Source organism: Caretta caretta, chromosome 19 (genome assembly GCF_965140235.1).
Source record: "Caretta caretta isolate rCarCar2 chromosome 19, rCarCar1.hap1, whole genome shotgun sequence".
NCBI classification, from domain to species: Eukaryota; Metazoa; Chordata; order Testudines; family Cheloniidae; genus Caretta; species Caretta caretta.
Genome location: NC_134224.1, coordinates 1,155,185 through 1,182,782, shown reverse-complemented (window position 1 = coordinate 1,182,782; position 27,598 = coordinate 1,155,185). Strand labels below are relative to the sequence as shown.

The 27,598-nt window shown below is 47.9% G+C and overlaps 1 protein-coding gene across 3 annotated transcripts in view; it reads right to left on the bottom strand.

Moving 5' to 3' along the window:
* The window catches only part of EPHA10 (EPH receptor A10), a 112,749-nt gene extending 85,465 nt beyond the window's left edge, over positions 1 to 27,284 (bottom strand). For 2 of the 3 annotated variants that reach the window (XM_048825918.2, XM_075121230.1), the window contains exons 1-3: positions 27,151 to 27,284; positions 9,976 to 10,040; positions 7,195 to 7,864 (exon numbers count right to left, since the gene is read on the bottom strand). In XM_048825918.2, coding sequence (XP_048681875.1) covers positions 7,195 to 7,864; positions 9,976 to 10,040; positions 27,151 to 27,238 — 823 coding nt within the window. In that variant the 5' untranslated portion in view covers positions 27,239 to 27,284. Of the gene's footprint in view, positions 1 to 4,995; positions 5,863 to 7,194; positions 7,865 to 9,975; positions 10,041 to 27,150 lie in introns of those variants that run through there. The other variant, XM_048825917.2, reaches the window with a different exon arrangement.
* Between the last annotated feature and the right edge of the window lie 314 nt (positions 27,285 to 27,598).

The window sequence follows — 27,598 nt, the reverse complement described above, 5'->3', positions numbered from 1 at the left end:
GAGTAGAAATCTGTTGGAAAGTTTGATTAAAATTTAACACAGTTTCAGGTGTCCAGGAGCAAAATCCACATTTCCATCTCAGCGTGCAGAGCACAAGACAGAGTCAATTAGAACGTGCCCTGCTTGTTATGTTAATATTAAAGCCTTTCCATATTCATGTCAGAGTGTGTGCTCTTCCCATCATTAACACATACTGATGGTCTGTGTCATAACCATGCTTTCTAAGGTAGGCTGGGTCTTAGTGTCAAGAATCTCTCTCTAATTAATGTCACCTGAGTATTTGATTTAATTTGAGTTCTTGTCAGCACCTCTTAAGGAAAAGACCTAGTGACCTGAGACCAGGAATGATTAAATCCAACTCCCTGTAGTTAGGAGGAAGAGGAGAACTATAGGGGCAGCAAGGCACAGTATAAATGGGGACTGCTCACAATCTAAGCTTTGCTTTCAGTGTACTAAGGATAGAGAAGGGGAAAGAGGGTTAGCGAGGTGGGCATTTGGAGAAAGAAGCATTGCTGCATTTATAGATAGTTTAACCCTTCGGCAGTGAGAAAAGGAGTACTTGTGGCACCTTAGAGACTAACCAATTTATTTGAGCATGAGCTTTCGTGAGCTACAGCTCACTTCATCAGATGTTTACCGGCAGTGGTTCACATCCTGGCACATTCTATTACCCCCCCACCCCACCCCGAGAAACTTTCCAGACTGATCCACTGCTCACAGGCAGCTTCTTTATGGGGGTGGCTTGTAATGTGGACTGTCCCTTTGCCATCTCGCTAGCTCCTACAGCACGGCAGATACGAGACAAGGCTGAACTCCAGTGAGATCAGTCCTGCCCGGTTAACCCTGAGGCAGACCAAGGAATCAGGAGCATGCAGTACCACTGCTGTGCCTGGACCTCTTCTGCACATAAGAACGGCCACACTGGGTCAGAGCAAAGGTCCATCTAGTCCAGTATCCTGCCTTCTGACAGTGGCCAATGCCAGATGCCCCAGAGGGAATAAACAGAACAGGACAATTTACCAAGTGATCCATCCCATCGCCCATTCCCAGATTCTGGCAAACAGAGGACACTTCAGAGCATGGTTTTGCAACAAGAGACCATCCCGACCTGTCAAATTGGCCCTTTAAGCCAGCACTAAATTCCCTTTTTTTAACAGGATTTTTAAAATCCTGACAAAGCAGTAGAGATTCCACATCCCTCCCCAAATTGGTTTCGGTGCCATTATCCCCACAAGGAAGGTGTCCTAAAGCCTGTGGAATTGCCTGCTAATTAGATCATAGCCTCCTGAGGGGAAAAAGATGCTGACTGGCAGGTGATAGAGGTGAAGTAAGAACGACATACAAAGAGGCTATTTCTCCAGTGCCTGCTGCAAGCCCAGCAGAATACTAACGCGCAGCCAGCTCCCACCAGGGCCGTCAAAACGGGGCAGAAATAAATTGAAAAGAAACCTTAGCTACAGCACGAATTTACGTTTCTGTCAAAGAAAAGCGGCTGATAGCTATTTTTGGAATCTGGTCTCCATCATATTAATTTACCCTCTGGTGGAAGTTGTCTCATTTGCAACAAATCTGGCTGGTAAATATTAACCTTGGGCTTTGTTGAAATTCTCCTTGCAGATACAAAGAGGAGAAGGATGGAGAAGATGAAGCAGAGAGAACTTTAGAACAAATGGCAGGCAGAGTCTCTACATTAGGGCTTCAGTTACACAAAAGATATTGCATACACTAGAAAGTAAATTATATGTAGGGGCCAAAGCATGCGTCTCATGATATTAAGGGTAAAAGGACACAGCTGCTGGGGAGCCTGTCAGGAAAAAAGCAGGAGTGGACAGGTCTGATCAGCTGCAGTGTAATAAGACCTTTAATTCACTCACTATGTGATCACTGGAGCTAGATTTCAAAATCAAGATAAGCACAGAGCAGCATCTGGCTGCAGCCCCAGCTAAACAAGAAGAATGTTTCAAATGTATTTATAGTGACAGAACCTCATCTTATCTGAGAAGACAGTCAACAGCTACCTCATTCTACCCTAGAGGTGGCTGCATTTCAGTGACTGGTGAAGTGATTTATAATATATGAGAACACATACAAAGTTTGTCACCTGCCTTGGGATCCGTTAGGATGAAAGCAACTGTATAGAAAGATGAACAGCAAAAATATTTGGATTTATTGCAGCAGTGATCAGTGCATGCTATAAATCCTATTAGTCCTTTTTAAAAAATCTCTGATTACTGTGCTAAACCATGAATGTTCCCTTACCACTACAATAACCTCAGTACTTTAATCACTAGAATACTAGAGCGTTATAATCCAATTATAACCCAGCCTTGCAAATTCAAGAAGACACAGAAATCCGTTTCTTCCCCACTGAGAAGGGGGGGGCTATTCGCGTGGTTCTTATTCCCTGCCACCATTTAATTTATTTTTTCTTCCTATTTGGAGTTAGAGTTAATCAAACACGTCTGTCCGTGAGCTCTGTGCACCCAGCACATTACAAATCTAAAACAATAGAATCCGTTCTTCACTTTTACTGTGAGCTGGAGAATGGGGCAGATTTTGAAAATGAAAAATCGATTTATTGGGAAAGGCTCCTGGCTTGGCAGCTACCCGGGTCTGGAGTTAGCTCAGGAGCCAGCTTGTGTCTTGTCTTCAAGGGCTCATTTTTAAAGGCCAGTCAAGAGCAGGGCCAGTGCCACTGGTAAGGGAGAAAGATTCAGCCCTGGCTTTTTCATCTGCAAAGGGCATCACACACTTTCAGATGCATCTAGCTTTAGTTACTTTATCATTTCCTCATTGCAATGAATGCCTAATTCTTCACTCTTCCTACAAGGCGCAGGGCAGGCGCACTCTCCGTTAATGACAGCGTCAGAACCAGGGCAGGCAGGAAACATTTGGAAGAGGGAGTAAAAGAAAAAACATTAGGTCCTGGCTTATGTAGGGGGGAGAGGAGCAGAGGCCGAGGAGGGGGATCAGGTCCTGACAGACAGACACTGCTTTGCTCAGCACTCCCCTTTAAGGCTGAATACTGAGAAGAGGTTAACTCCGGCAGAGGTGCTCCAATAATTTCATTGCTCTGTCCGAGCCACAGCCCTGCTGCAGGCTCTCTTGTTTCCACATGTTTTAAAAGACTGGGGCCAGATCCAAGCTTGCATTAGTAGGTGCAATGCCAGGTCAGCTGGGCTGCCATTGCTCAGAGCAGGGCTGGATTTGGTCTGGCACGCCATGGCTTTTTATCACCGTACAACTCTGTTCATAGTGACCGGCAGCCCTCATGGGAAGAGCAGCTGGGAGGCCACAAAGAGTTGCCTGACTCCTGCTGACCTCTTCATGGGGCAGCACCAGCTCTGATCCAGCTCACTGCCACCTCTATAACCCACTGCCTGGCGCCAAGCAAGCACACAGAACTGTGCCCTCAGCAGCCATGTTTCAGGCACATTTATGGCCTCCTGCCTGACGTGCTCATGTGGCATGGCATCCTCTTACTGCAGAGCCCCCAGGCAGGTCACAATTTCAGCTGGGCAGTCTGCATGATCCTGCAGGATCTTACTGTGGGGGCAGTTCTCCCTCTCATGCTTGGCACCGCCCCGCCGCGTTCAGAGAGTTACCAGCCCTAGGGAGCTCATTGCAGACGTGATGCCAGGTGACTGGTGGTCCCGTACATGTTACCTCTTCCCAGCAAATCTCAAAACATGAGATGCAGCCAGAAGGGTGTCAAAGAAGGTCTCGAAGGATAAACAGACAGAGGCCAGGGAGCTCTGAAGCATAACATGAGGAAAGGCCTGGCAAAGAGCAGGGCCTCCTAACTGGCAGGCCCCCATTACACCAGACAAATGGTCTGCCTCGGGCTAATCCCAGTTTAACGGGGAACTGTCCTTGAACAAAAGAACAGGTACTTCTGGATGCCAACAAAGAGTGAACCAGAGAAACCCATTAAGATTAAGGGCCCTGCTCACAGCCACAGCACCAAATCAGGCAGTGACACTCACAGGCAAATGGAGCCTCAGGGCAATTCATTGCAAAACAGTCAAGCCCCATGTTTCAGACATGGCCCCAGAGGGAAAGGGAGGGGGTGTTCAACAGACAGAGGAGCAGAATAGCCCAGCAGGGTTGATGAGGCCCTCTCCTTGGGGGAGAGAAAAGACCATGGCAAACGCTCTGGCAGGCCAGCTCAGTGTGTGAGAGACAGCGCTGCACACACTCTCCCCTAGACCCTGGCCTTTACCCCCCAGCTCACATATCAGCATGGTGCCTTGCAACCAAAATGATACCCTGGGAAAGGATTTCTGCTGCCGCTCCCACTATCCCAAGTCAGAGCTGCTGCTCCCCAGGGGCATGCCGGCTTGAGCTGGCCCGCAATCACATGGGCTGGGATTGCTGCTCCCTCCACTGGATTCTCTCCCTCACTGGTAGGCAAACGCACCGGTGTCAGTGATCAGAGTCACAGTTTCACTGGGAAGGAGGTCCTGGAAAACTTTAACCTGGAGTAGGGCCCTTCTCAGAACAGATCTTGGGAGCAAAGCACTGGAGACAGATTTGCTGCACAGCCAGTCGATTTTAACATCCACAAAAAGCCATTGTTGTTTGCCTTCAAGTGAAGCTAATTTTTTTGTCCTTGTCGAAGAATTCCTGCTGCCTTGGATGCTTTCATCATAAATCTGTAACGTTATTCACTTAGCACTATGCTAATGCAAGGCTTAAAGAAATCTCCACTTTTCAAAATTATTTTGATATTTGACCAGACATCAGACGCAGCTCCACAGAGAGTGACTAATGACCTGCTTTCTGTGAATGGGAAAAAAAAACCTTAATTATGTCCATTAAATTACTTCAAATATTTTTCCTAAGAGAATATGAATTATTTAAACTCAACACGGAGAAACCTGAAACATTAGCAAGAGCCCTCTGGGACTCGCTATGTAAATTCCCCACTCCAAACAGATGGGAAGAGCATGGCAAGCTGCCACACAAGCACTGAAGCAATGAACAATACCAAGATTTCAATTCAATAGTTTTATTATGGTCTTCTTAAAGAGGGCATTAAGTGAATCACTACTACCAAGAGCACCATTAAAGGCTTTCCCACCTTCCGGAGGAGGAGGGAGCAGAGTGAGATGGCCGACACACTGCATCCTGTAAAGGGAATTTAAGGTTTGCATGGCACCAAGTATTCATTTGACAACTGAACCGTTATCCTTAGGCAGAGCTCACTCTTCTAATACATGGGTGCATTTCTACCAGAGAAATGTTAGCACTTTAGGACATATTTACGTCCTGTCTCCTCTCGCCTCTTCACTGTGTGAGATTTCTGCAGCCTTGCATGGCCTTCCAGAAGTAGAGTGTAGCTGGGGTTTCACCCAATCTGCATTTTCGCAATAGCTACAGAGCCACTGCAATCTTAAAAATAAAGTTACCCTGACAGTCACCAAGATAACCTCAGTTTTAGAGTAACAGAATCACAGGGTTTGAAGGGACCACAAGGGTCATCTAACTAACCCCCTGCCATGATACAGGACTACTTGTGTCTAATCCATCCAAGACAGATGCTAGCCAGCCTCCTTTTGAAAACCTCCAGTGAAGGAGCTTCCACCACCTCCCGAGGCGTCTGTTCCACTATCCTCCTGGTCTTACAGTTAGGAAGTTTTTCCTGAGATTTCATCTAAATCTGCTGTGTGGCAAGAGAACAACTTTTCTCCATCTTTTTTATGGCAGCCTTTCAAGTAGCTGAAGACCGCTATCATGTTCCCCCTCAATCTCGTCTTTTCCAAACTAAATATAACCAGTTCCTTCAGACTTTGCTCATATGGCTTGCTTGTTCCATCCATAGTTTAGCTGTGGGACCAACCAAAGTCAAAGCAAGCTGACCTGGACAGAAAGAGAGAGAGGTGCCATGATTAGGAAGACAAACCAGCCGCAGAAGGACCCTGGAGGCCCGCAGGGAAGACTGACCCCAGCCCAAAGAATGCTCTGGAGTAGGGAGGAAACCAAGGCAAATGCATGAAAAGTTTATTATTTTTGTCTAGAACTGTGTATTTCTTGTATGATTAAGTAAGAGCAATCATATTAGATTCCTGTGCAAAGGCTGTAAATGCATTGTGTTACACCTATCTCAGGCCCTTGAAACGTTAACCTGTGGGACCAGCATGCTCACACAGATGGAGTTCTGGAACAGGGTGTGTTTAAGCTTTGGGGGAGTACGGTGGGAGGAGGAGTCAGCACTGACCACAGGGGCTGGACCGTTGGGCATGGAGGCCTCAGCTCACAAGAGGGGTTGCTAGACAGAGGATCTGCATGCTGGGACTCCAGACTAAGGGCAGTACAGGAACTTGTTAGGCCTCAAGCACTCGGGATCCGGCAATTGGTTCCCCTCACAGCAATCTGGACAGTGCCCAAGAGGGGACACTCGACTAGACGTGTGACAAAAGGGTACACAAGAACTTCCTAGTATTTGCACAGATAACACCACTCAAAGCACCACTTGAAATTGTTTGAAGAGATGCATCTTAGTTACTTTGACATTTTTAACTTGATTTACAGAAGCATTTGCTACAATGCTGAGCTGAGATTAAGTACTGACCAAGAACTAAGAAAAAGACATTAAAAAAATAATCCTCTTCCATTCCAAAAGCATTTCCAAACACTGATTCCAAGGACAGCACCAGCCCCCTGGCTCACTCAGCCCCTTGGTAATGCTGAGTTTTTCTCTTACCATCATTTTAAAAGAGAGAAACTGAAGTGAATTTCAGCATCATTAAAGTGACACTAGTTAAGTAGGGGTTATATCTATTTTTACAGCTGTCATTAAATGTAACCTTGCAAGCTGTAAAGTCACTGAATTATTAAATTGAGTGCAAAGCACGACAATGGGGACATTAATGTTCTAGAGTCATTTTATGGCACGTACAAAGTTATGGAAAATACCTGAAGCTATTCTTAGATGCTGCTGAATCAGTCGGCACAGTACAACCACCACCACCACAAAAAACAATATACCTTATTCCCTGGTCCCCAAATAAAACTCTGGTTATTGGATTAGCAAATCATAATGAACTAAAAACACCACAAACACAAGAGTGACAAAATGCAATTCCGTGTGTTTACACTGTGCTCTGATACCAGGGTGCTGGACGCAGTATAATAATGTGACGGACTGATTGGGGCCTGAGATAGAAATAGAGCATGAATGGCCATTTTTACCTTCACACCCATCATCCTTCTCTTCAAAGCCAGCACTACATGTACATTTCCCAATGGGGACTAGCCACGCCCCCTCCGCACTGCAGTGCATCCTGGGAGGACTATCCAGGTCTACTTCAGCATGATTGACGCAGGTGCCCTTAACTTCCACCAGGGTTGCAAATGCTGCTTCTGCCACAGTGTCTGGAAACACCGCCAAGTTCTGCACCGTGGAGAGGCACTTTTTGTAATAAACCCGCACGGAAACCAGAGCCACGCAAGCACCCACATCCTGGAAGCCCAGGTGGAAGCCTCTCTTGCTCAAATGCCCAATCTCCCTCAGCTCTGTGTTCAGCTTCATTTTGCGCTCGCCCAAGTCCCCCTGGGTGAAGCTCTCGTCAGCAGCAATGGTGTCAATTTTTGTATGCTTGTTCTCACGGATACTGCGGCCCAGATCGGAATCTGACTCAACGTAGTAGAGGTTGAAGGTCTCCTTGCATGTGCCAGCCACTCCAGGGATGCTGTTACAGTCCCTCAGGGTGAATTTCAGCTCAATGAAGATTCTTTGGCCACTGCGCCTGGCAATCCAGCCTGTCTGCAGCCAGTTGTTTTGATTCGACTCCATGACGTTGCAGACCTGGTAGGTACGAATCGGCTTGTAGTTTTCATCCACTCCACTGATTTCTTCCCACTATAAAAAGAACAGACACATCTTGATACCTGCTATTTAGTGAGAACCAGTCTTTCAAGTAAAGCCCCCTCCATACCAAGATCATTGTAAGTACAGTCACTAAAAACCCCTTAACCTATGCATCGTTATAACAGGCGTTAAAAAAAACCTGAAGCCCACAGAATACACAAATCCCAACACAGCCACTCTGCAGTGTTTTCCAATTTCTAAATATTTAGGAGGGAGAAACACAGTCAGTAACAGACAATGGACACAGAATTTAATGTCTAAAAAGGATCTAATTTCTAAAAGCCAGAGAAGTCTTGTCTGCTAAGCTAGAGGCAAGGTACACTATCCCCCAGTTCACTCCCGCAGGGCCAGGGATGGCATTCCCTTTATTAGTGACTAATGTCATAGTTAAGTGTATTATCAGGACCAGTTTCCAATCCCATTTGACTGACCTCTTCTCTCCAAGCACCAACCGAACTGTTCTGAAGGTGGTGACTGCCAGTCTCTCTGCAACTCCACTGGCTTTAGGTCATAGGCTGTATTTTAGTATAGCACAGCAGTAATTACAGCTCCCCAATGAGGAAACTACCCTCCTAATTAGAGAGCACCAGAGGGGGAGGGGAGAGAGTAAGGAGAGAGGAAGTGTCAGACCAACTTCTCCTCGCCTGTCATTTGGTGGGCAGGAGAAGGAAGGACTCCACCCTCCCTGACAAGAATGACTCCGGCAACGCTGAGCAACTCAGGTCAGAGTGAGGAGCAAAGTCCCCAAGGCCGGCTGTCTCTCACGGCTTTACCTTCCCGGACAGGTAGTATTTGCACTCTCACCCAGAAGCAACTCACACTGCCAAATATCAAAAGAAGCTAGAGATGGCTGGTGATGAAGGAGCCGGGTGCCTCAAACCCAACAGGGACAATCCCCAGCCTGAAAGCAGGCCAAGGACATTGATTCTCTCAAGGAACAAGCTCACCCAAGTGTAAGTGAAGTGGCATTTCCCTGCAGCGGCCAGGAAAGTGCTGATTGATGAGATGGTGATTAGATCATCTTAGCCCTGAGAAGGAAGTGATCTGAGGGCTGCTCACAGCAAGTCCTTCCACAGGTGGCAGAGTTTGCAGTGAGATAACCAAAGAAACCCCCTAATGGAGTTCCTTCCCAGCCACCCACAGCTCCAGTCCAGCTGACCCCTGAGCCAAGCTCCAAACATGCAGAATCACTTCTGACGAGGGAGTTAAGTGCAGCAAGAAACATCTGATTTCAGTGATTTGCCCTTTCAGGTGAAAGTGGGCACAGCTATAGACAAAGGCAGCAATGCAGCCATTCACTTAGACAAACTATAAATCATGCAGGAGTCACATATACGTATGGGGTCAAGTTCCCCAAGAATTCCAGAGATCCGGCCCTTTCTGCTCATCGGGGAACTGAGTGAATCCTTAAGGCAACTGGCCTGGAAAGTGAACTACAGAGAAAAGCTTTAATTGACTTGAGTTCCTTTTCTTAGTACAAGAATGCAAAACGCATTGTCATGAGCTATGCTCAATCTGCAGTGTTCCTCTGACATAATCAATACACTCACTCAGCTCCTCTCCCCAGCCGTCTGGGATTGACAAACATCACCGTTCATGTCACAGCAGCATTGTGTCAGCTTGTCAAGCCTGCTGTTCGCATCACAGAGACGTGTCGCTGCTTCTCAGCTCACCTCTGGGATCTGGATTTTAAGCAGAATTTTGTCTACCCATCATTCTAACGCTGTTAGTGGCTGAAGGCAGATACCTATCTAGATGAGCAATAGCGAAAAGCAAAGGCCCTCCACAGTACAGAGCATTTGACACCCCTGAGGAGATCATAGGGATCAAGAATTCCGTCTTCACCTCCTTGAAGGGAGTGCACCAACGAATGCACTTCCACAGGTGGCATTACTCAGCTGCTGAAGCTAGTTCACTCAAGCCATGAAGCCTTTCCCATAGATACAGACAGCCTGGAATCACCACGCAGAATCAGGAGACACGTGTAGGAGGAGACCACTGCTAGATGCACACCATTGCTCTAAATCAGAGTTAACCAGGCTGACCGGGGTGGGACGGGTGAGTAATAGCGACAGAACATGTTTGCGTATGTTTTTACTTACCCCATTCGATGGGTGCGATGTCCAGCCCAATTCGGCCTGTGACTCCTTAGAATCCAGCAAAACAACTGCATGGGAGACAGATGTGTTAAAAAGTGAATTTATAGAACTCACACCCAACTCAACCACCCTGACGAACTACACTGAACATCCAGCCTCTGAAATGACCAGCTGGCTCGACCATTTGGAAACGGCATTCGGATCACTTCTCACTTTTAAAAGGGCACAGTCTGTCTCAGACGTACACCCCACTGAGCAGTTTCACAGGAGTGACGCTGCCATGCTCTAAAGGAGACCTTGAAAGAGTTTAAAATCCCAGTTTGTCACCAGCGGACACTTGAAATGTAATGACGACAACTATCAGGGCGTAGCCGTGTTAGTCTGTATCCACAAAAACAACAAGGAGTCCGGTGGCACCTTAAAGACTAATGATGACAACTGTCACATCTTCAAACTATTTCAAAGGCCATTTTGCCTTCCCTGACCAGCTGAGACCCGAGCTGCAGGTTCTGCATTTGCTTTCTTCTACTGTGCCAACAACAGCAGCAAAACTGCCAGAGGGCATGCTGCTTTGGGGGCTGAAGGGTCAGCAACTATCGCAGGGTAACCACAGAGCCCTGAACATGGGGCAGGTGGGGTGAGAAAGACAGGGAACAGACCATCCAATATTTTGTTACAAATGTGTAAGTGAATTGAGAACTGTTAAGTTCAAGAACTTACTACAGTACAGACCCGTTTACACGCAGATGTCAGGAGTCAAGCCGTCACAACTGCGTGTTAACAGACCATGGGTTAAGAGGGCCATGCTGAAATAGCGTCCCAAATACTGCAGGCCTATCTGTTAATGGTGCTTTGCAAGAATATAAATTCAAATGTGTAATCTGATAAAAACATTGCTACTACTACACAGGGGTGAAAGTAACTCAGGACACTTACCGGTATGGGGCAGGGGCAGCTCTGGCCCCCGGAAGGGGCCGGGCCTCCAGCAGAAGGGGCGGGGCTAGGGGTCAGCATCCCCCCAGCCAGCCCTTCCAGGCCACCTGGTCCGCACTGCCCGGGGTTCCCGTGGTGATTTAAAGGGCCCAGGGCTCCCAACACCGCTGCTGTGGTAGCGGTGTCCAAAGCCCCAGGCCCTTTTAAATCGCCAGTCCCGGGGCAGCTGCTCCCTTTGCTCCCCCCACCCGTCAGCAGCCGACGGGGGGCAAAAGGGGCAGGGACCTTAAAGCGCTGCAGGGTCCTTTGCCACGGCAGCGCTTTAACGTTGCTGCCCCTTCTCCCTCCCCGTCAGCGGTAAAGACATACAACACGTTTCCGCTCCGCACTTCCTGTCGATTGCTATGTCAGCGAGTTAGTGAGCAAACCTCTAGCACCACATAGCAACTTCCCGTACCGCGTGTTCACGAGTCTCGCGTGTTAAACAGGGAGCACGGGGAGGCCTGGTGCTACCGCACGTTCAGCGGATTCACACGTAAACGGGTCTGTACTGTACTGCTCACGTGGAGCCTTTCATCGCCTTTCTACAGTCTTTCCTGTGTACCTCCGACGAGCCAGCGACGGCAGAGCTCCCTCACCAAGCTTCAGCAGCCCTACCCAGCTACCCTGTAATCGTAGCTATGAGGGTGGTCTATTTTACAGCGGCAAGAACCACCCCAGGATACACATTATAGCGCAAAATTACATCTCAGTGGTGAAATGCTGGTGTCACTGAGGTCATGGCAAAAGTCCCACTAACTTCAATGAGGCACAGCTTTCATCCCAGAAGTTCAAAACGCTCAGATACCATGGTGATGGGCACTAGTAGAAAAACCTTTAGCTAGCTAAAGACACCTAAGCATTGGCCTCTGTGTAGTGCCTAGCCACACAGCCCTTCATACTACAACCAAAACATCAGCCAAGGGACATGACTCCCACATGTAAGTCTGGTCTAGAAATATCACGACATTACAAGTGATTTTCAGTACTACTCCCATGACAACCACTTGACATTAAATACCACACTGAAATTGACTTTAATGCTTGAGATTAGGTCAGGTTAACCCACCCGGCTCCTTGGAGCAAAGCACGGTGTTCCACTTTACAAACATCAAAACCTTTACAACGGTAGAATTGCGGGAAATTTCCCCACTTTCTGATCCGAATTACTCAAAAGGGGTTGGGCGAGGTCAGTTTCCGACACACTGGAAAATGGTGCTGCCTTTTCCAAATGCACCATTGCCACCACCAGGCCTCAGATACTAGATATCATTTTACACTAAATATGAACGCCCACTTCGATTCCCCTATGTAATGGCCAAACACCACAGGTCACCAGCAGGGACAGATCCTGGGACAGTCGAGATGACCCAGCAGGTCTTTTCTACTCTCAATAGCTGTAGTTTCCATGCCGGGGATATACCAAGTCATTCATTTGTTCCAGTGCAGAAGTGAACCAGGTCTCTTGGCAGAGTACCCCGAGAAAGGCAGGGTCAAACTCACTCCCCCGTCTGAAAGTCATAAAGACCCCGTCTCTCTGCAGTGGGATTCCCTCTAAAACTAACAGGGTATAAAGGCTAATCTCCTACAGGCTCATGCCAAAAATAATAGGCTGGAACCATCTGCATTTTTATCACAGTGATAAACATTTCACAGGTGTATGTGTGGCACACGGGCCTTTTATTGGAAGAGACTATCACCAGTAGTCATTAAAATGTTCATTTTTAACACCCACTTTGGAATATAAAGACTGTCAAACATTTAAACGGATAGAATGAAGATATTAAGCTCTCAGGAATTTATGGCTATAACTTCTGTCACAGACAAACAGAGGGTAGCTTGTTTATTCAGTTAACAGACAATAATTAAAATGTTTTTTTTCATTACGGATTCCCTCATGAGTAAGGCTGCATGTCTGTCATGGAGGCCATGGAAGTCATGGATTCTGTGACCTCCATGACTTCTGCAGCAACCTGGGCCAGCAGCAGCAGTTTGGGCGTGTGGGAGGGGGCTCAGGGCTGGGGGGGGGTGGCGCTAACCTGGGAGGGGGGCTCCCCGGCTCCCACCGGCATGTCCCTGCAGCTCCTAGGTTGAGCAGCCAGGGGGCTCCGTGCGCAGCCCACAACCTCAGGCACCACCCCACAGCTCCCATTGGCTGTGGTTCCTGGCCAGTGGGAGCTGTGGAGCCGGCGCTTGTGGCGGAGGCAGCACAGGGAGCCCCCCAGCCGCCACCCCTCCCCCTAGGAGCTACAGGAACATGCCGGTTGGAGCCGGGTAGGGAACCTGCCAGCCCCGCCAACCCTCCCCCACCCCAGCACCAGGGGGAGTCCCGGGCCACACCCCCCAACACCCCCGTCCTCCCCCCCGACCCAAGTTTTAGTTAGGGGTATATAGTAAAAGTTGTGGACCGTGAATTTTTGTTTACTGCCCATGACCTGTCCATGACTTTTACTAAAAATGCCCATGACTAAAAAGTATCCTTGGTATAAAGTTTTCCCCAGAGAATAAGGGATTCCCAAGCCAACCTGAGAATGGGGGGGGGGGAGGGAATAGGAAAGAGGGGAGGGGAACCAGGAGATTCAGACAAAATACAGTTCATGATCTGCTTGCCTCTGAATAGCAGAGAATGACTAGTCGCATCTCTACCTTTGGTTTCCATTGAATCAAAGAAGTTTTAATTCACATGCAGAATTCCCCCCCACCATCGAGTTTAGTTATCTGTGAGCCTTAAATTGCCAGCCTCTGCTGTGCATTCCTAGCAGATGCTAGTTCTTCCATCAAATGATATTACTGCTGATTTGGTCGTTTGCTATGCCCCCTGCCATACTCACCATATTGTACCACTTCATAAATTCCACTGATCACCACCAACGGTGCTTAGCAGCATTAGGCTTCTCAGTATCTGAGCAGCAAATTGAGAGACAGGGCTGTTTCTGGACAGCACAATAAGCAATACTTAAAAGAAATATAATCTGTAAGAAGCGAAGTTCAGAGTGAACTGAAAACAAACCTTGGCTCTCTCCATCCTCAAATCATTCATTTGCAGCGGGGTGTTGGTTACAATGCAGACAATACATTTTACTCCAGAACCCAATCAAATTGGCCACAATCCACTGGGCACAGTTCAGATAATGCTCTTTTCCTACATTACAGTAGAGTGGATTACAGCTGTGCTGAAATTATTTACAGCAACAAATTCTGACAAAACCAGTACTTCTCGCAAATAACCTCCCTCCCTGCATTTCATGGTCTGCAGCTTCATTTCAAGCTGAGAATGTGCAAATGAGGCACCTGTATTTCCAGATCACAATTGCGTTTAGAGGAATTATTATTATTATTCACCACACTCGTGGGACTATTTACATAATCACCAAATAGCCCAGTAATGGGGCTTTCATTATTTTAAAATCTAGAGTGATGAATAAAAACCCTCAACAAATGAATGACAATTTAAGAAACAGACCACAAGAGCAAGTCACTGGCAACCAGTTTCTTCTTCTAGGTTTAGGGGTTTCTGATTTGGGGAGGTGGGGGGGAAGGAGAGGGGACTCAGTTTTCACATCACTTTTTTAGACACTCTTCTGCCCTCTCCAGACAGAGCTCTTTGTGGTTAAAAATGTCAGCAGGACATACTCTAGCGATCTCAGTGTACCCACAATTCCAGGGGGATTATTAGGCAAAAGATCCAGATTTCATCTGCATATAACCCATGTTAACACAGTTTGGCTCTGTGTCCCTTTCGGGGTTCGGCATGGGTAGGTATGAGGCTGCTGTTACCTCCAGCTAATAGACACAGACCTGGAGTTCTGGCAGTACCTGCTCATGCTTTTAAATCCACAGATCTTGGGTTCACTCCTCATGGACGACCCAGCCAGCAGCATCATTACATGCCCATAACGGAGTCTTATAGTATTAGAAGTAAAATGGGCGTGGGGAAGAGATGGGTGGAGGGTAAAGAGGAAGCCCCATCGGGTTTCCTTCCCTGCATCAACAGTGTTACTCTGGGCTGCTTTGGATTTAATTGCAACAAAGTGTGACAGACACAGAGACTAACAAGGAAAACAGTCAATAATGTGGACCACCACACAATTTACACTAACAACTCATTGTCCTCTAGCACCTTTCTACTGAAGGCCTCAAAAGCACTCTACAAGCAGTAATGAATGAAGCCACACATCATCCCTGGGAGGAGCACATTGTCCTCGCCTTACAGATGAAGGAACAGAGGCAAAGAAGGTCATGAGAAGTGCTATAAGTCACGTCCGCTGAGTAGGTTTGGACAGACGAAGGTGATGTTTGTACTGACTGGCTGCCTTCAGCTTTGTTTGACTCGAGTGTATTCTTAGTGAGCTTCTTAGTCAGCAAACTCGCTTACAGCCGAGGCTGCATAGGACAAAGGGGATGTTTTGACCACAGATATTACAGAAACTGAAGGGAGTTATTGGGACAACAGATACGCAAAATGTACTGCCAAGAGACAATTAGAGAAAAACAGGTAAAAAGTCCCTACACAGAGTAAAGGGTCAAAGTGACCTGGCCAAATTTACATGATCAATGGTAATAAAGCAATTAGATAAGAGAAATAACAACAGGAAAATAGCAAAGATAAACAGAAGTTATGCCAATTAAAGTTTACACATGTACTGTATGAGTTACATAAGATATGTAATATTCATGATACTTAATGGTGATTGGAAGAGAACTAATGAATACGCAATTTGGATGCGCATAATACAGAATAGATTGTCAGAGCTTTGTAGGAGAAACCCATTGTGACCCGCTGATGCCCCAGGAGACAACAGCTGGCCATTGTCTTTTTCTGTATATCTGTCATTCATTACTTTAATAGTGATTGCAATCCCAAGGCATGCTTCTGGTTCAAACAAAGGTTTGAATGAATAAACTCAAGTGTGTCAGACCTAAGTGGGTGGAAAGAGACTTCTCCGAGACACATCGTGTTTGTTCTAGAGCCAGGAACAGAAGCTAGATTCTCTCCTTCCTGCACCACATGCTTCAACCAATAGGCAACGCTGCTGAGTTCCACATTTGCAACACATCATCGTACCTGCTAGGCAAATTTGTATGCAGTCCATTTGGCTGTATTGTAACTGAAATGTAATGGAATATGTAATCCCCTCTCCAAGGGACCCGCTGATTGATCAGATCTGGTATCAGGTAACAGAACGTCATGATTGTATTAGGGAGCTCTCAAAGGAGCAATCAATACTTTACAAAATTAATTATTTGCCCTTTTAAATTATATTTATAAAATCCACTTGTGCTGCCATTTGAAGAGAGATCCCCTGGGAGAGACCATCTCCAAAGACCAAAGAGACAGATGTTTCTGGTACTGAAGCTTAATAGAGAAATTAAGCAAATATATGCACATCTGGATAAGAGAATAAAAACACATACAAGAGAGGCCTTAAAAGCTAATGAGATGTTCAAATATTGTTTCCTGGTGGAGTGGCAATAAAGCATGTTTTTCAAAGCACAGCAAAGCGCTCGTTTGCTCCTTGCCAGCACCACAACATGACAGGAAAGTATTGAGATTTCAGATCTCTCTTTAGTGCTACCACTGCACAGTAGCTAAGAAAGCAGGCATATGCAAATCAGCTTTCAGAGCTGCAGTGGAGTAACAAGTACAGTAAATTTAAGTCCCAGAAATCTCTGTGGGGCTCCTCTGGGTACAGTCCTCTGTGCTCCTTGACTCCATCTTCTCATACACACCACAACTCCATGTCCCAAGCCCCAGGGCTCCTAGCCACAGGAACAAGTGGGAGCTTTCTCAGACCCCAGTATCTCACACTGTTGCTTTAGCTGCTCCCTGACCCTCCTTCCCCTCTCAAACCATATGATCTACCTTTCACCCTCCAAAATCCCAGATGCATGCCTGTTCTTAATACCGTCCCATAGGCACTGACACTAGTTCTGAAGTGTGCCAAGCAAAGAGACAGGGTGGGAGTCCCAGAAGCCAGCATCCCACATGCTTTATCCTGCCCATCCTTCCCCTTGCATTAGGCTGCAGCTCCACTCTTCCCACTCATCCATGGGCTACAGAACACCCCAAGGTGCAGAAAATTCTGCTTTATTTCAGAGAACATTTAGCTTGTCATAGAACATGAACCTAAAGAGACAGAGATGGCCAGTGTTGTAATATTTGGAAAAACACAAAGGGATGTTTTGGAAAAATCACGTCATTTATAGATCGTTTGATGCTGAATTCTTGGATTTCTCAATTTCAGGAGAGTTTATCATCACCTGTCAGCGTGCATGGATTCCAGTGAAGCGCAGGCGTCTGCGCTACCAAGATTACCTGCCTTAGTAACTGAGCCCCATGGGGAGCACTGACTGCATGTGTTTGGCAGAGCAGAAGGTTAAACATATACACAGTCATTCCTTCTTTCTGGAGTCCCCACAGGGCAATGGGAGCTCAGTGGTCTGCTGAAGACTGAATGCTCTCTGAATACCAGCTGGCCAGCCGATGCTCTGCTGGCTAACTCAAGTATCACAGGGTGCACCACATCCACCAGCTAACTTTGTAACGGGGACTCCAACGGTATCTTCAAGCTGGTTGTTCGAGGGACTGTGCAGCCAGATTCCCCAAGAGCTCCAGGTCTTTCTGACCAACCTACTTTACCTAGTTTGCCAGGTAAAGCACACAGCATGCCAGAACTCCAGACCTAAATTCCATCCCACACTTTGGCTGCGTTATGTACTTTGCAGAACCGACACACAAGCAGCATCTTCCCCAGCACTTAGAACCTGATATTTCCCATCTAATACAACCTGGTACTTAAATTCTGAACAAATCGGAGTGGGATTATAGAGCAGGCAGGGCCAGATTAACTCTCCTGTGGTGCCGGGGCTATTAGATTGTGTGGGGCCCCCGTATAAAAGTCTTCTTCCTAAATTAAAATAAAATGATCACAATTATGGCATCAAGGCTACTAACGCTATACTAAACTTGCCTTTTAATTAACATAAAGCCGTTCTGTGGTTACATTTCAGTCTTAAAACATGTAGAATATAGTTAATTCAAAATAGCCTACATCTTACCTTAGAACAGCTGTTATATTAGTTTCTTTTTGGGAGGGAGTGTGGGTGCAGGAGGGGGCTCCAGGGTGGGGCAGAATGTTGGGGTGCAGGAGAGGGTGAGGGGTGTTGGCTCTGGCAGGGAGTTTGGTGCAGGAGGAGATTTTGACCTGGGGCAGACGGTTGGGGTGCAGGAGGGGGTGCGAGGTGCAGGCTCTGGCTGGGAGGCACTTATCACAGGTGGCTCCCGGCCGGCAACACAACAGGGCTCAGGCAGGCTGCCCTGCCTGCCATACCCCCACACCACTCCCAGAAGCACGTGGCTGCTGGCATCTCTGCACGCCCCTGGCAGTTGAGGGGGAGGAAGAGAGGGAGACAGCATGTATCTCTGCACTGCCTGCACCCACAAGTGCCACCCCCACAGCTCCCATTGGCAGAGCAGAGGCTCCAGGATCGACGGGTTGGTGACCACTGAATTGTATATAATTATGGATTTATTTATGCAGGGCTCCCTTTAGCCTGAGGCCCTGGGCTGCAGCCCCTAAAGCCCCTGCATTAATCCGGCCCTAATGGCAGGGTTGCTTGTGATTGGGAGGAGAGCAGGGGTCAGCTGCCTTTGGGGTCTCTTCTGGTTCATGCCTTATGTTCCTAAAAATCTCATGCTTCAGGACTTAGTTGGTTACCCGCAGGGGTCAGGAAGGGATTCCCCCCCCAAATGTATTCTGGAGCAAGCTTTTTGTTCTTCTTCTTCTGAGATGGCCCTGGCTGGAGGTAGAACACCGGACGGGTGGGCAGGCGAGCATCCTCTCTCAGATACTTGCCTCGTTGGTTCTTGTTGACATGCTCAGGGTCTAACGGATTGCTCCCAGGTCAGACTGGCTGTGATCTGAGGGGTTTTTTTGCTTTCCTCTGCAGCATGGCATGAGGGTCACTTGCCAGGATTATCCGGGTACCTCTCTCAATCAATTCCCTGCCAACTGAATGCGTCTCGGGCTTTGGTGCACCTCAGTCCCTCCTATTCTCTGCTTGCGGCACGTAACAGTCTAGTCTCCTGTGGGCTGTGATAATATGGCCTAATTTTGGTTGTTGAGTTTAGCATGTGGGCGTTGGTGGCCTGAGCCATGCATGAGGTCAGACTAAATGATCTTGGGTCCCTTCTGGCCTCAAACTGTCTGACCAGCTCAGCATAGAGAAGGCTAAGCCATACCGTAACAGTTGCTATAGCACCAACTCCCAAATTTAATTGAGCAGCAGAGTTGTTGAATACTTGCTAACTTACTGAATTGGCAGTCCCTCTCCTTGAATCACACTCCTTTGGAGGCCAGGAAACAGATGCCCTCATCTCCAGAGCAACAGAGCTCAAATGAACATTGTTGTCAAGCGAGGGACTAGTGGAATCCAATAAAATAAACTGGTTCAGTCTCTCCATGATGATCATCAAGCCCCCTAGCATGTTGGGCAGCCTCCTGAGGACAGAGTCTTCGAAATGTGTGCTTGGACAAAAGTTTCCTTATGAACCAGATGTATAAGGAATCTGCAGGCAGATGTCTGAGACACTGAAAGGTAGAAGAGAAAAATCCAGAGAGAAGAGCGACACTCAAGTGTCTAACTATGAGCCCTGGTCGCTGGGAGGTGGGCCCTAGCAGGAGCTGCAGGTATTCTGTTTGGGGATAGTTGGGCCCAGGAGCTCAAACTATCTAAGTGACAACCCGCTTTGAGAGAAATGCGCTGGGATAGTCCTACTAGAAGGCCAATAAAGTAGGTTTGCATGGAGACGCTGTTGTTCCAATTTCTTGAGTTTCCAGTCAGTCTCCTGGGAGCACAGTCCATTGTGTGGGTGGCTCATTCGTGGGGCTAACTGCAATAGAGGCTTTCACCTTTCTTGTGTTTTGCTTGAGGGTTAAGAGGACAGTGATTCTCCCCCACTACTGCTTCTGGCTGTACAATGCTAACTCTCTCCTGCCAAGAGGGAGCTAGAGTTGACCTACGAGCTGTGTTAGATTGAATAAAAATAACCCTGCTCTCTGATGCAGCACAAGGGATGGCAACTCTGTTTAATTTGTGAAATCAGTGGAGCTGAATAGCCAGAGCTCTTACTCTGCAAAAAACGGAGTGTGTGAAAACCTCCATATTGGTGCAATAAACTACTTTTATGATGGTCTATTATTTTAAATCGTAAGCCTTGCTGTAACTGTGTCTGCTCCCACTAACTTACTCTATGAAGGATTTGCAGATGCTGGAGGAGGGCACTTTATCACAGTGTAATAGCAATGGCTGAGAGACATCTGAACAGAATAATGAAACCTCCTTTATCAGACTGGCCCCTGGGTCTCTGGTGCCATGAAACTGTCACAGCTCAGGATTGATACTCAAAATCTCTTTGTCTTGGCTGAGATGGAGCTATTGGTCCAGACAGAGTACAGCTATGCTTGAAGGTGTGGGCTTGGGACAGAGACTGTAAAGGGTTAATGCTGACAATTTCTGGACTGCCGGGCAGTTTTATGTACACATCTGTTCCAATGCTTCTAAAAAAAGAGGCAGAAGACATAGTCAAGGACAACTTAGCTCTGCCCATGTTTGGGAGAGCTCTGCGTAGCACTATACCTTGCAAACCTGAACTCGGCCCCGGATGACTGAACTGATGCTAATGTCTGGTTACAGGAGTTGTAGAAGGATGAGAATCCCTGGCAGGCCATAGGAACCTGATGACTGAAGTGCTACATGGATTCCTTAAAATTCTTGTATGTCATAGTTAGACACTTGAGTGTCACTCTTCTGTCTCTATTTTTCTCTTCTGCCTTTCAGAGTCTCATCTGCCTGTAGATTCCTTATATAGCCGGGTAATAAGGAGACTCTTGTTGAAAAACACATCTTGAAGACACAGGCATATAAACTCTCTTGATAATCATCATCCAGAGACTAAGAATCAGTTTATTCTGTTGGATTCCATTCATCCCTTGCTAACAACATTCATTCAAGCTCTTTTCCTCTCAAGGCAAGTGGTTCTGTCTCCTGGACATCTAAGGAGTGTGGCAAAAAGATAGGGCAAGCCAAGAAGTGAATACTGATCCCCACCAAGTACATATCACCCCAGGAAAGTGAGAGAGGACACCCAGAAAGAAAGACAGGCAGGTGTCTAGGAAATTAAATTAGCACATTGGGCAAAATACTTTCATTTTCCAGTTCATTGTGAAGCCACTGTGAAAGGCATGCATCTGATGAAGTGGGTTTTAGCCCACGAAAGCTTATGCCCAAATAAATGTGTTAGTCTCTAAGGTGCCACAAGTCCTCCTTAGGTTTTTTTCTGATATAGACTGACATGGGTACCCCTCTGAAACCTGTGACAGTTCAGTAGCTTTCCAACAGTGGGAACGTAGGGATACCACCGTGTAACATACATGGCCCAGTGTACACTACGGTACACTAGGATCAAAATCCTGCAGTAAGGCTCCCTAGGCTCCATAGCACTGTGATGCCAAGTTTTGCAGATAAGTTAGACATGGTATTTATGGCATTAAATATGAAAGCAATCCCAGAGCACAGTCAGCGTAGGACTCCTTGATTTGTAGATTCGAAGGCAAGAAAGGAGCATTATCATCAATTCATCAATGAGTTTCCCAGACTTGAAGAAGAGCTCTGTGTAAGCTCGGAAGCTTGTCTCTCTCACCAACAGAGGTTGGTCCAATAAAAGCTATTACCTCACCCACCTGGTCTCTCTAATATACTGGGACCGACAAAGCTACAAACAGTCATTCTTTGGTCTCCCTACCCATAAGGCTGAGTAGTGTAAACAGAAAGCTTCAAATTCCTCAGGATCCTAGAGGAAAAGCAAAAGGTTGGAGCCGACAGAGGCTAACAGGCAAGGTTAATGCAACCCATGTCAGGAACTAAATAGGTGTAATCAGTGGGATTACTTGGAATGAAAAAGCTGCAGCCGCCAGAGGGCGTCACTAGAGTGAAGCAAAGCTAAAAACATACAAGGCTGGCAGACAGCAAACTGCCTTATTCCAAGGGACTGCACCTGCCCTAATTACTGAGAGGGGAAGACAGGCAGAGGATCCGTCTCAAATAAGCCAGAGTGTTCAGTCAAATGATCTTGGCTGAAAACCAGCACTGCAGCTTGATGTTGGGGGTCATTTTAATTGCAGATCAAGATTTAAATCAGGCTTTGTTAATATGAACATTGCAACCACTCGACCACCAGATCCAGCTGGGCTTTCAGCATGTTTCTATCCTCGTACCGTAAGCTTTCTTGGTGGACTGTGTTCAGACTCCAATGCTTCCACCACACCCCCAGAGGGATATTGTGACAAGGACAACACTATAAGATTTGGGGCACCAATACAGTATTTTAGGCATGGATGAATTGTGAAAGGGGCAAGAGGAAAGAGAGAAGGCTTATCTTAAGTGTCAGATCTTCATTGTCCAGCCTCCCATGCTAAGGCCCTCTGCTGTGAAGAGAATGGCACAGACATTCAGATGAGTCTTGGCTCCTCTCCCCCATGGGAATTTGTAAATGCATCGAGCACACGCAGGACAGAATAGATTGATCAATCAGTGATAAATCAAACCACTACCCATCAGAACAACCATGCAAGTGGAAAGCAAAGGCCAACATGAGCACAAAGCTCCATGTTAGGGGAAAAGCAGAGTGCAATGTAATCAGAAAGCAAGAGGCAAAATGGGGAAAGAAACCAAGCTTGCCATGCCATTTCTAGACAGAACAGAACTACAACACGTAGCATCCTCTAGGGCTTGGGCCACTTCACACCACAGTGCAACACTGAGCACCATCTTCATGGTGTAAATGGGAATTTCAGCAACACTAGTGACTCTAGTGTATTTTAACTTCAGCTCTTCAGAAATGCAAAGGCTATTAAATTAAGCTTCACTGGGCTCATTTAGAAAAAAAGTATATGAACTCCTAGCCATTTATTTGCCTGCTTGAATGAAAAATATCGCAGAAAGCAGATCAATATGCTATAGACAGATTGAATTCAATGATTTTGAGTGTGAAAGCAAAGCAGGAAGGTGGTAGAGGGGTGAGAGACATGAGCCTAGAACAAAGTCAGCCTATCTGAGTTTTCCTCCTAGGACATTTTTAAGTACCTCCAGAAGGCAAGTTCAGAGAGCTGCTGTGTAACCAAGTGTAAAGAAAGGGAACTTGCCAGCAAGAATTTCCAGGTGATCACAGCACTTAGACAGAACCACACTTTTCAAATATAGCTTCAACATGCATCCTGTTATTTGTATTGTTAACCATTAATGCAACATCATAGCTTTGCACGGCATTTTCCAGGGATTGCAGGAGAGGGTCACTGCCCCAAGGAGCTCTCTTTCTAAAGAAGATAAGCATAGAACACAGCAGTGATAGATACAGGGAGAAGGTAAGAAGCTTAAAATATAAGCCAGTTATTAGTATTACAAAAGCAGTAAGAGGCCCTGCTGTGCGGGCACTGCACAAGCATAGCATGGGACAGCCCCTGCCCTGAAGAATTTACCATCAAGAAAGGAAGGATTATCATCACTCTTTACAGAGGCGGAACTGAGGGAAGTAAATCTGATCTGTTCAAATACTTTTAAGCAGAGCCTGAGCTAGGAGGAGGAGAAGACAGTCCAGGAGGGGAGGTCAGTGATGAAGAGCATGGCGGGAGTGAGGGTCTTTCCAGGCATAGGGAGCATCATCACCCAAAAGTATGAAGAAGGGGCAGCAGCTGAGGTGGGCAGAGGTAAGGGCAGGAAGATGGGGGGATTAGAGAGAAGGTTGAAGCCTCAGGATAAATTTAGTATAGCAAGCACAGTCCCAACCTACAGGAGTTCACTTTCCTTCCCCCTCTCCACTCTCAGGGTTGTGTATTTTTATCAGATACTGTCCCATCCCAGAGGTGGGCACACTCAACTCTCTCAGCAGAGTTCCAGTGAGATCCACTGTCTGTAGCATTGCTCTTGGTAATCTATTCAACACCTGGAGGAGGCAGCCAGTGTTGGCAAGCTTGTGTGTCTATCTACAGATAAATACACAGCTGGGTAAGTGACCAGATGGGGAACCACACACAATATCCATGGGGCATTTTTTGTAAGCCAAAAGGGAACCCATAATGAAGGATGCTCTGAAGTGTAGGACTCCAGAGAACCCACACTGCATTGGCAATGGAAACAGAAGCAGCAGTTCACACTTTTCAACACAAAACAGAGCTGTGTCGTGCAGTTTAATGCAATGGCAGTCATGTGGCACCTAGACATACAGGAAATTAGCAGCCAGAAATAGTATTTCAAGTCAAAACAAACTACACTTGATGAGACTTTATTACCAGGATCTCCTCTAGATTAATTCAAGAAAGGAAAAGGAATTGAATCTAGAGTTTCCATTCCAGGGAATATTCTAGTCATGTAAATTTTGGGAGAATTTTGGGACTCTAAATTAACTTCTGCATACCACAGAAAAGCAGAACTGTTCTCCAACTATACACGTGCATGGCAAAGAGGAAAAAAAACTCCAGTCAAGCAACAACATATTGGGGAACTTGCAATACCTACCTGAATTATGAACTTTTATCACATAGGGCCTAAGTCATATATCATGTTCTCACTTAGTGCATTATTCACCAATAATACAAGAACAGACTGGTTACAGCACTAATTACAAGCTCTATACTAGTACCTCATGTTAGTTCACCTGAATGACAATTGTGCGTAAAGTACACAATCTACATGGTTTAGTTTACCAGATTATCCACAACGTCAGCCAGTCTGCCTTGGAATTTAGAGATAGTAGTGACTCTACTGTTCACATCACCAGGTGTCCATCTTCTACACTCTCCTTAAGTGATGGGATTACAACCCAGCAAACACAGTAAGAATTAATCAGACAAGAATGGAAGCTTTCGATTCTTTGCTCCTGGAAACCATAAAACTGCTGTCCAAATCTTTAAGCTACACACGTCTCTCAGCTAAATTAGACTTTATAGGTCCAGGGACGCAGGAAGTGAAAATTCACTGATTTGGCCAGACTACACTGCAACCTTTTCCCATCTCTGGCTGTAGCCTCTATGTTATTCTGTTCTTCAGGCCAGACCGGAGGAAGAGCTCTGTGTACGCTCAAAACCTCGTCTCCCTCACCAATAGAAGTCGGTCCAATAAAAGGTATTACCTCACCCACCGTGTCTCTCTGTGTTATTCTGTCAGTTAAGAAGGGAATGATAACTGCACAGCCTAACGAAACTCACCTACCGTCACATGGTCTATTGTCCCCACAATAGCACAAGTACAATACTAAAAATTCACATCTTTACAACCACAAATTGACAGCTCTACCATGATTTCACATTATATATGACAGGTTTCAGAGGAACAGCCGTGTTAGTCTGTATTCGCAAAAAGAAAAGGAGTACTTGTGGCACCTTAGAGACTAACCAATTTATTTGAGCATGAGCTTTCGTGAGCTACAGCTCACTTCATCAGATGTTTACCGTGGAAACTGCAGTTTCCACGGTAAACATCTGATGAAGTGAGCTGTAGCTCACGAAAGCTCATGCTCAAATAAATTGGTTAGTCTCTAAGGTGCCACAAGTACTCCTTTTCTTTTCACATTATATATGTTCTCTCTAGCTACTGATCCCATACATTATGAACCAGGAGGAGTTCACACAGCCAGAATAATAGTCTACAGAGGTTTTGGATCTTGGAGGCAGACTGGGAAACAAGTGTACCCTTCCAGCTGTTGACTTTTTGAGCAACCTGCTTGCTTTTCCTCATTCTGTCTTTTCTCTTCACATAGCATACAAAACTAGCATGAAGAACCAGGGGCTCCTTGTAAAGCTGCACGTGCCAAAGAGAATTATCTGTGCAAGGAATCTCCAGGCATAAGATAGAAAGGGACTAGGCACCGAGTCTAGCGGGAAGGGATGAGCAACCTGAGTCCAGGACAGACTCCCCACAGAAAGGAAGGCTTCTTGCAGACTCCACTCCCCTGATCCCAGCCTCCAGCTACCCTCCTTTCTGCTCAGGGGAAGGGAAAGGAGGATGAGGACTGGCTGCTGTTTATAGGGACATTCAGGAAATGCAATTTACGACGACAACAACTATTTATAAACATGCTGGAAACACTTTATTTATATGCAGATGGCAGAAACTCTTTATTCATCGTATCCCCCAAGTCCCCATCGCCTCATCCCCAAACTGTTCCCCTTTCTTCAATGCACCTGTTTTGGCAAAGGACCCTCCTAGGGAGGCTGGGAGGAACCACATGGGGCACAGGGAGGTTGAAGGTGTTCATGACAGAGCCCAGCTCATGGTCCAATGACAATCAATCCTCCCACCCACACAGATACTCGCTGTCACATCCCTACCTCCCCCCATTGCCCCTTCCCCACCCATCCCACACGCTGCCCCTACTCACCCTCTCCTCCACATTGCCACTGCCCCATCCACCCTGCCCTCCCCCCCCTGCCCCATCCACCCTACACATTGCCCCTGCCCAGCCCCCCACTGCCCCATCCTGCCCTCCCCCCCACTGCCCCATCCACCCTACACATTGCCCCCACTGCCCCATCCTCCCTGACCTCCCCCCGCCCAGCCCCCCACTTCCCCATCCTGCCCCCCCACTGCCCCATCCACCCTGCCCTCCCCCCACCCAGCCCCCCACTTCCCCATCCTGCCCCCCACTGCCCCATCCACCCTACACATTGCCCCTGCCCAGCCCCCCACTGCCCCATCTTGCCCTCCCCCCCACTGCCCCATCCACCCTACACATTGCCCCCACTGCCCCATCCACCCTGCCCTCCCCCCGCCCAGCCCCCCACTTCCCCATCCTGCCCCCCCACTGCCCCATCCACCCTGCCCTCCCCCCACCCAGCCCCCCACTTCCCCATCCTGCCCCCCACTGCCCCATCCACCCTACACATTGCCCCTGCCCAGCCCCCCCATTGCCCCCCCACATTGCCCCTGCCCAGCACCCCACTGCCCCATCCACCCTACACATTGCCCCCACTGCCCCATCCTCCCTGACCTCCCCCCGCCCAGCCCCCCACTTCCCCATCCTGCCCCCCCACTGCCCCATCCACCCTACCCTCCCCCCGCCCAGCCCCCCACTGCCCCCCCACATTGCCCCTGCCCAGCCCCCCAGTGCCCCCTGCCCGCGTCTCGGACCCCCCGCCCCCGGGCCGGACTCACCCTCCTCGGCGGCGGCCCCGGGCGGCAGCAGCAGCGGCAGCAGCAGCAGCGGCAGCGGCACGAGGAAGCCGCCTCCGCCCGTCTCCATGGTGCTGCCGACTCCGCGCGGCCCCGGCTGCCGCTGCCGCCTCCCTCATCCCGGCCGCGCCCCCGCCCGGCCCGCTCGCCTCGCGCGCGCCCCGCCCCCCCGGCCGCCGGGCCAATCGGGGCCGGGGGCGGGGGCGGGGGCGGCCACGCGCGGCGAGGGGGAGCGCGGAGCGCGAGGGGGCGCGGCGAGGGCCGGCCCCGGCCAATCACAGCGACCGGCGCGCTGGAAGGGCGGGGCGAGGATGGGGAGCAGCCACTCACGGCGCGGGGCGCGGCAGGGGCGAGGCGATTGGGGGCGCGGCCGCACGCAAGGGGCGGGGGTGGGGAGAGGCGCCCAGTAGCGACGCCGGAGGGATGGGCG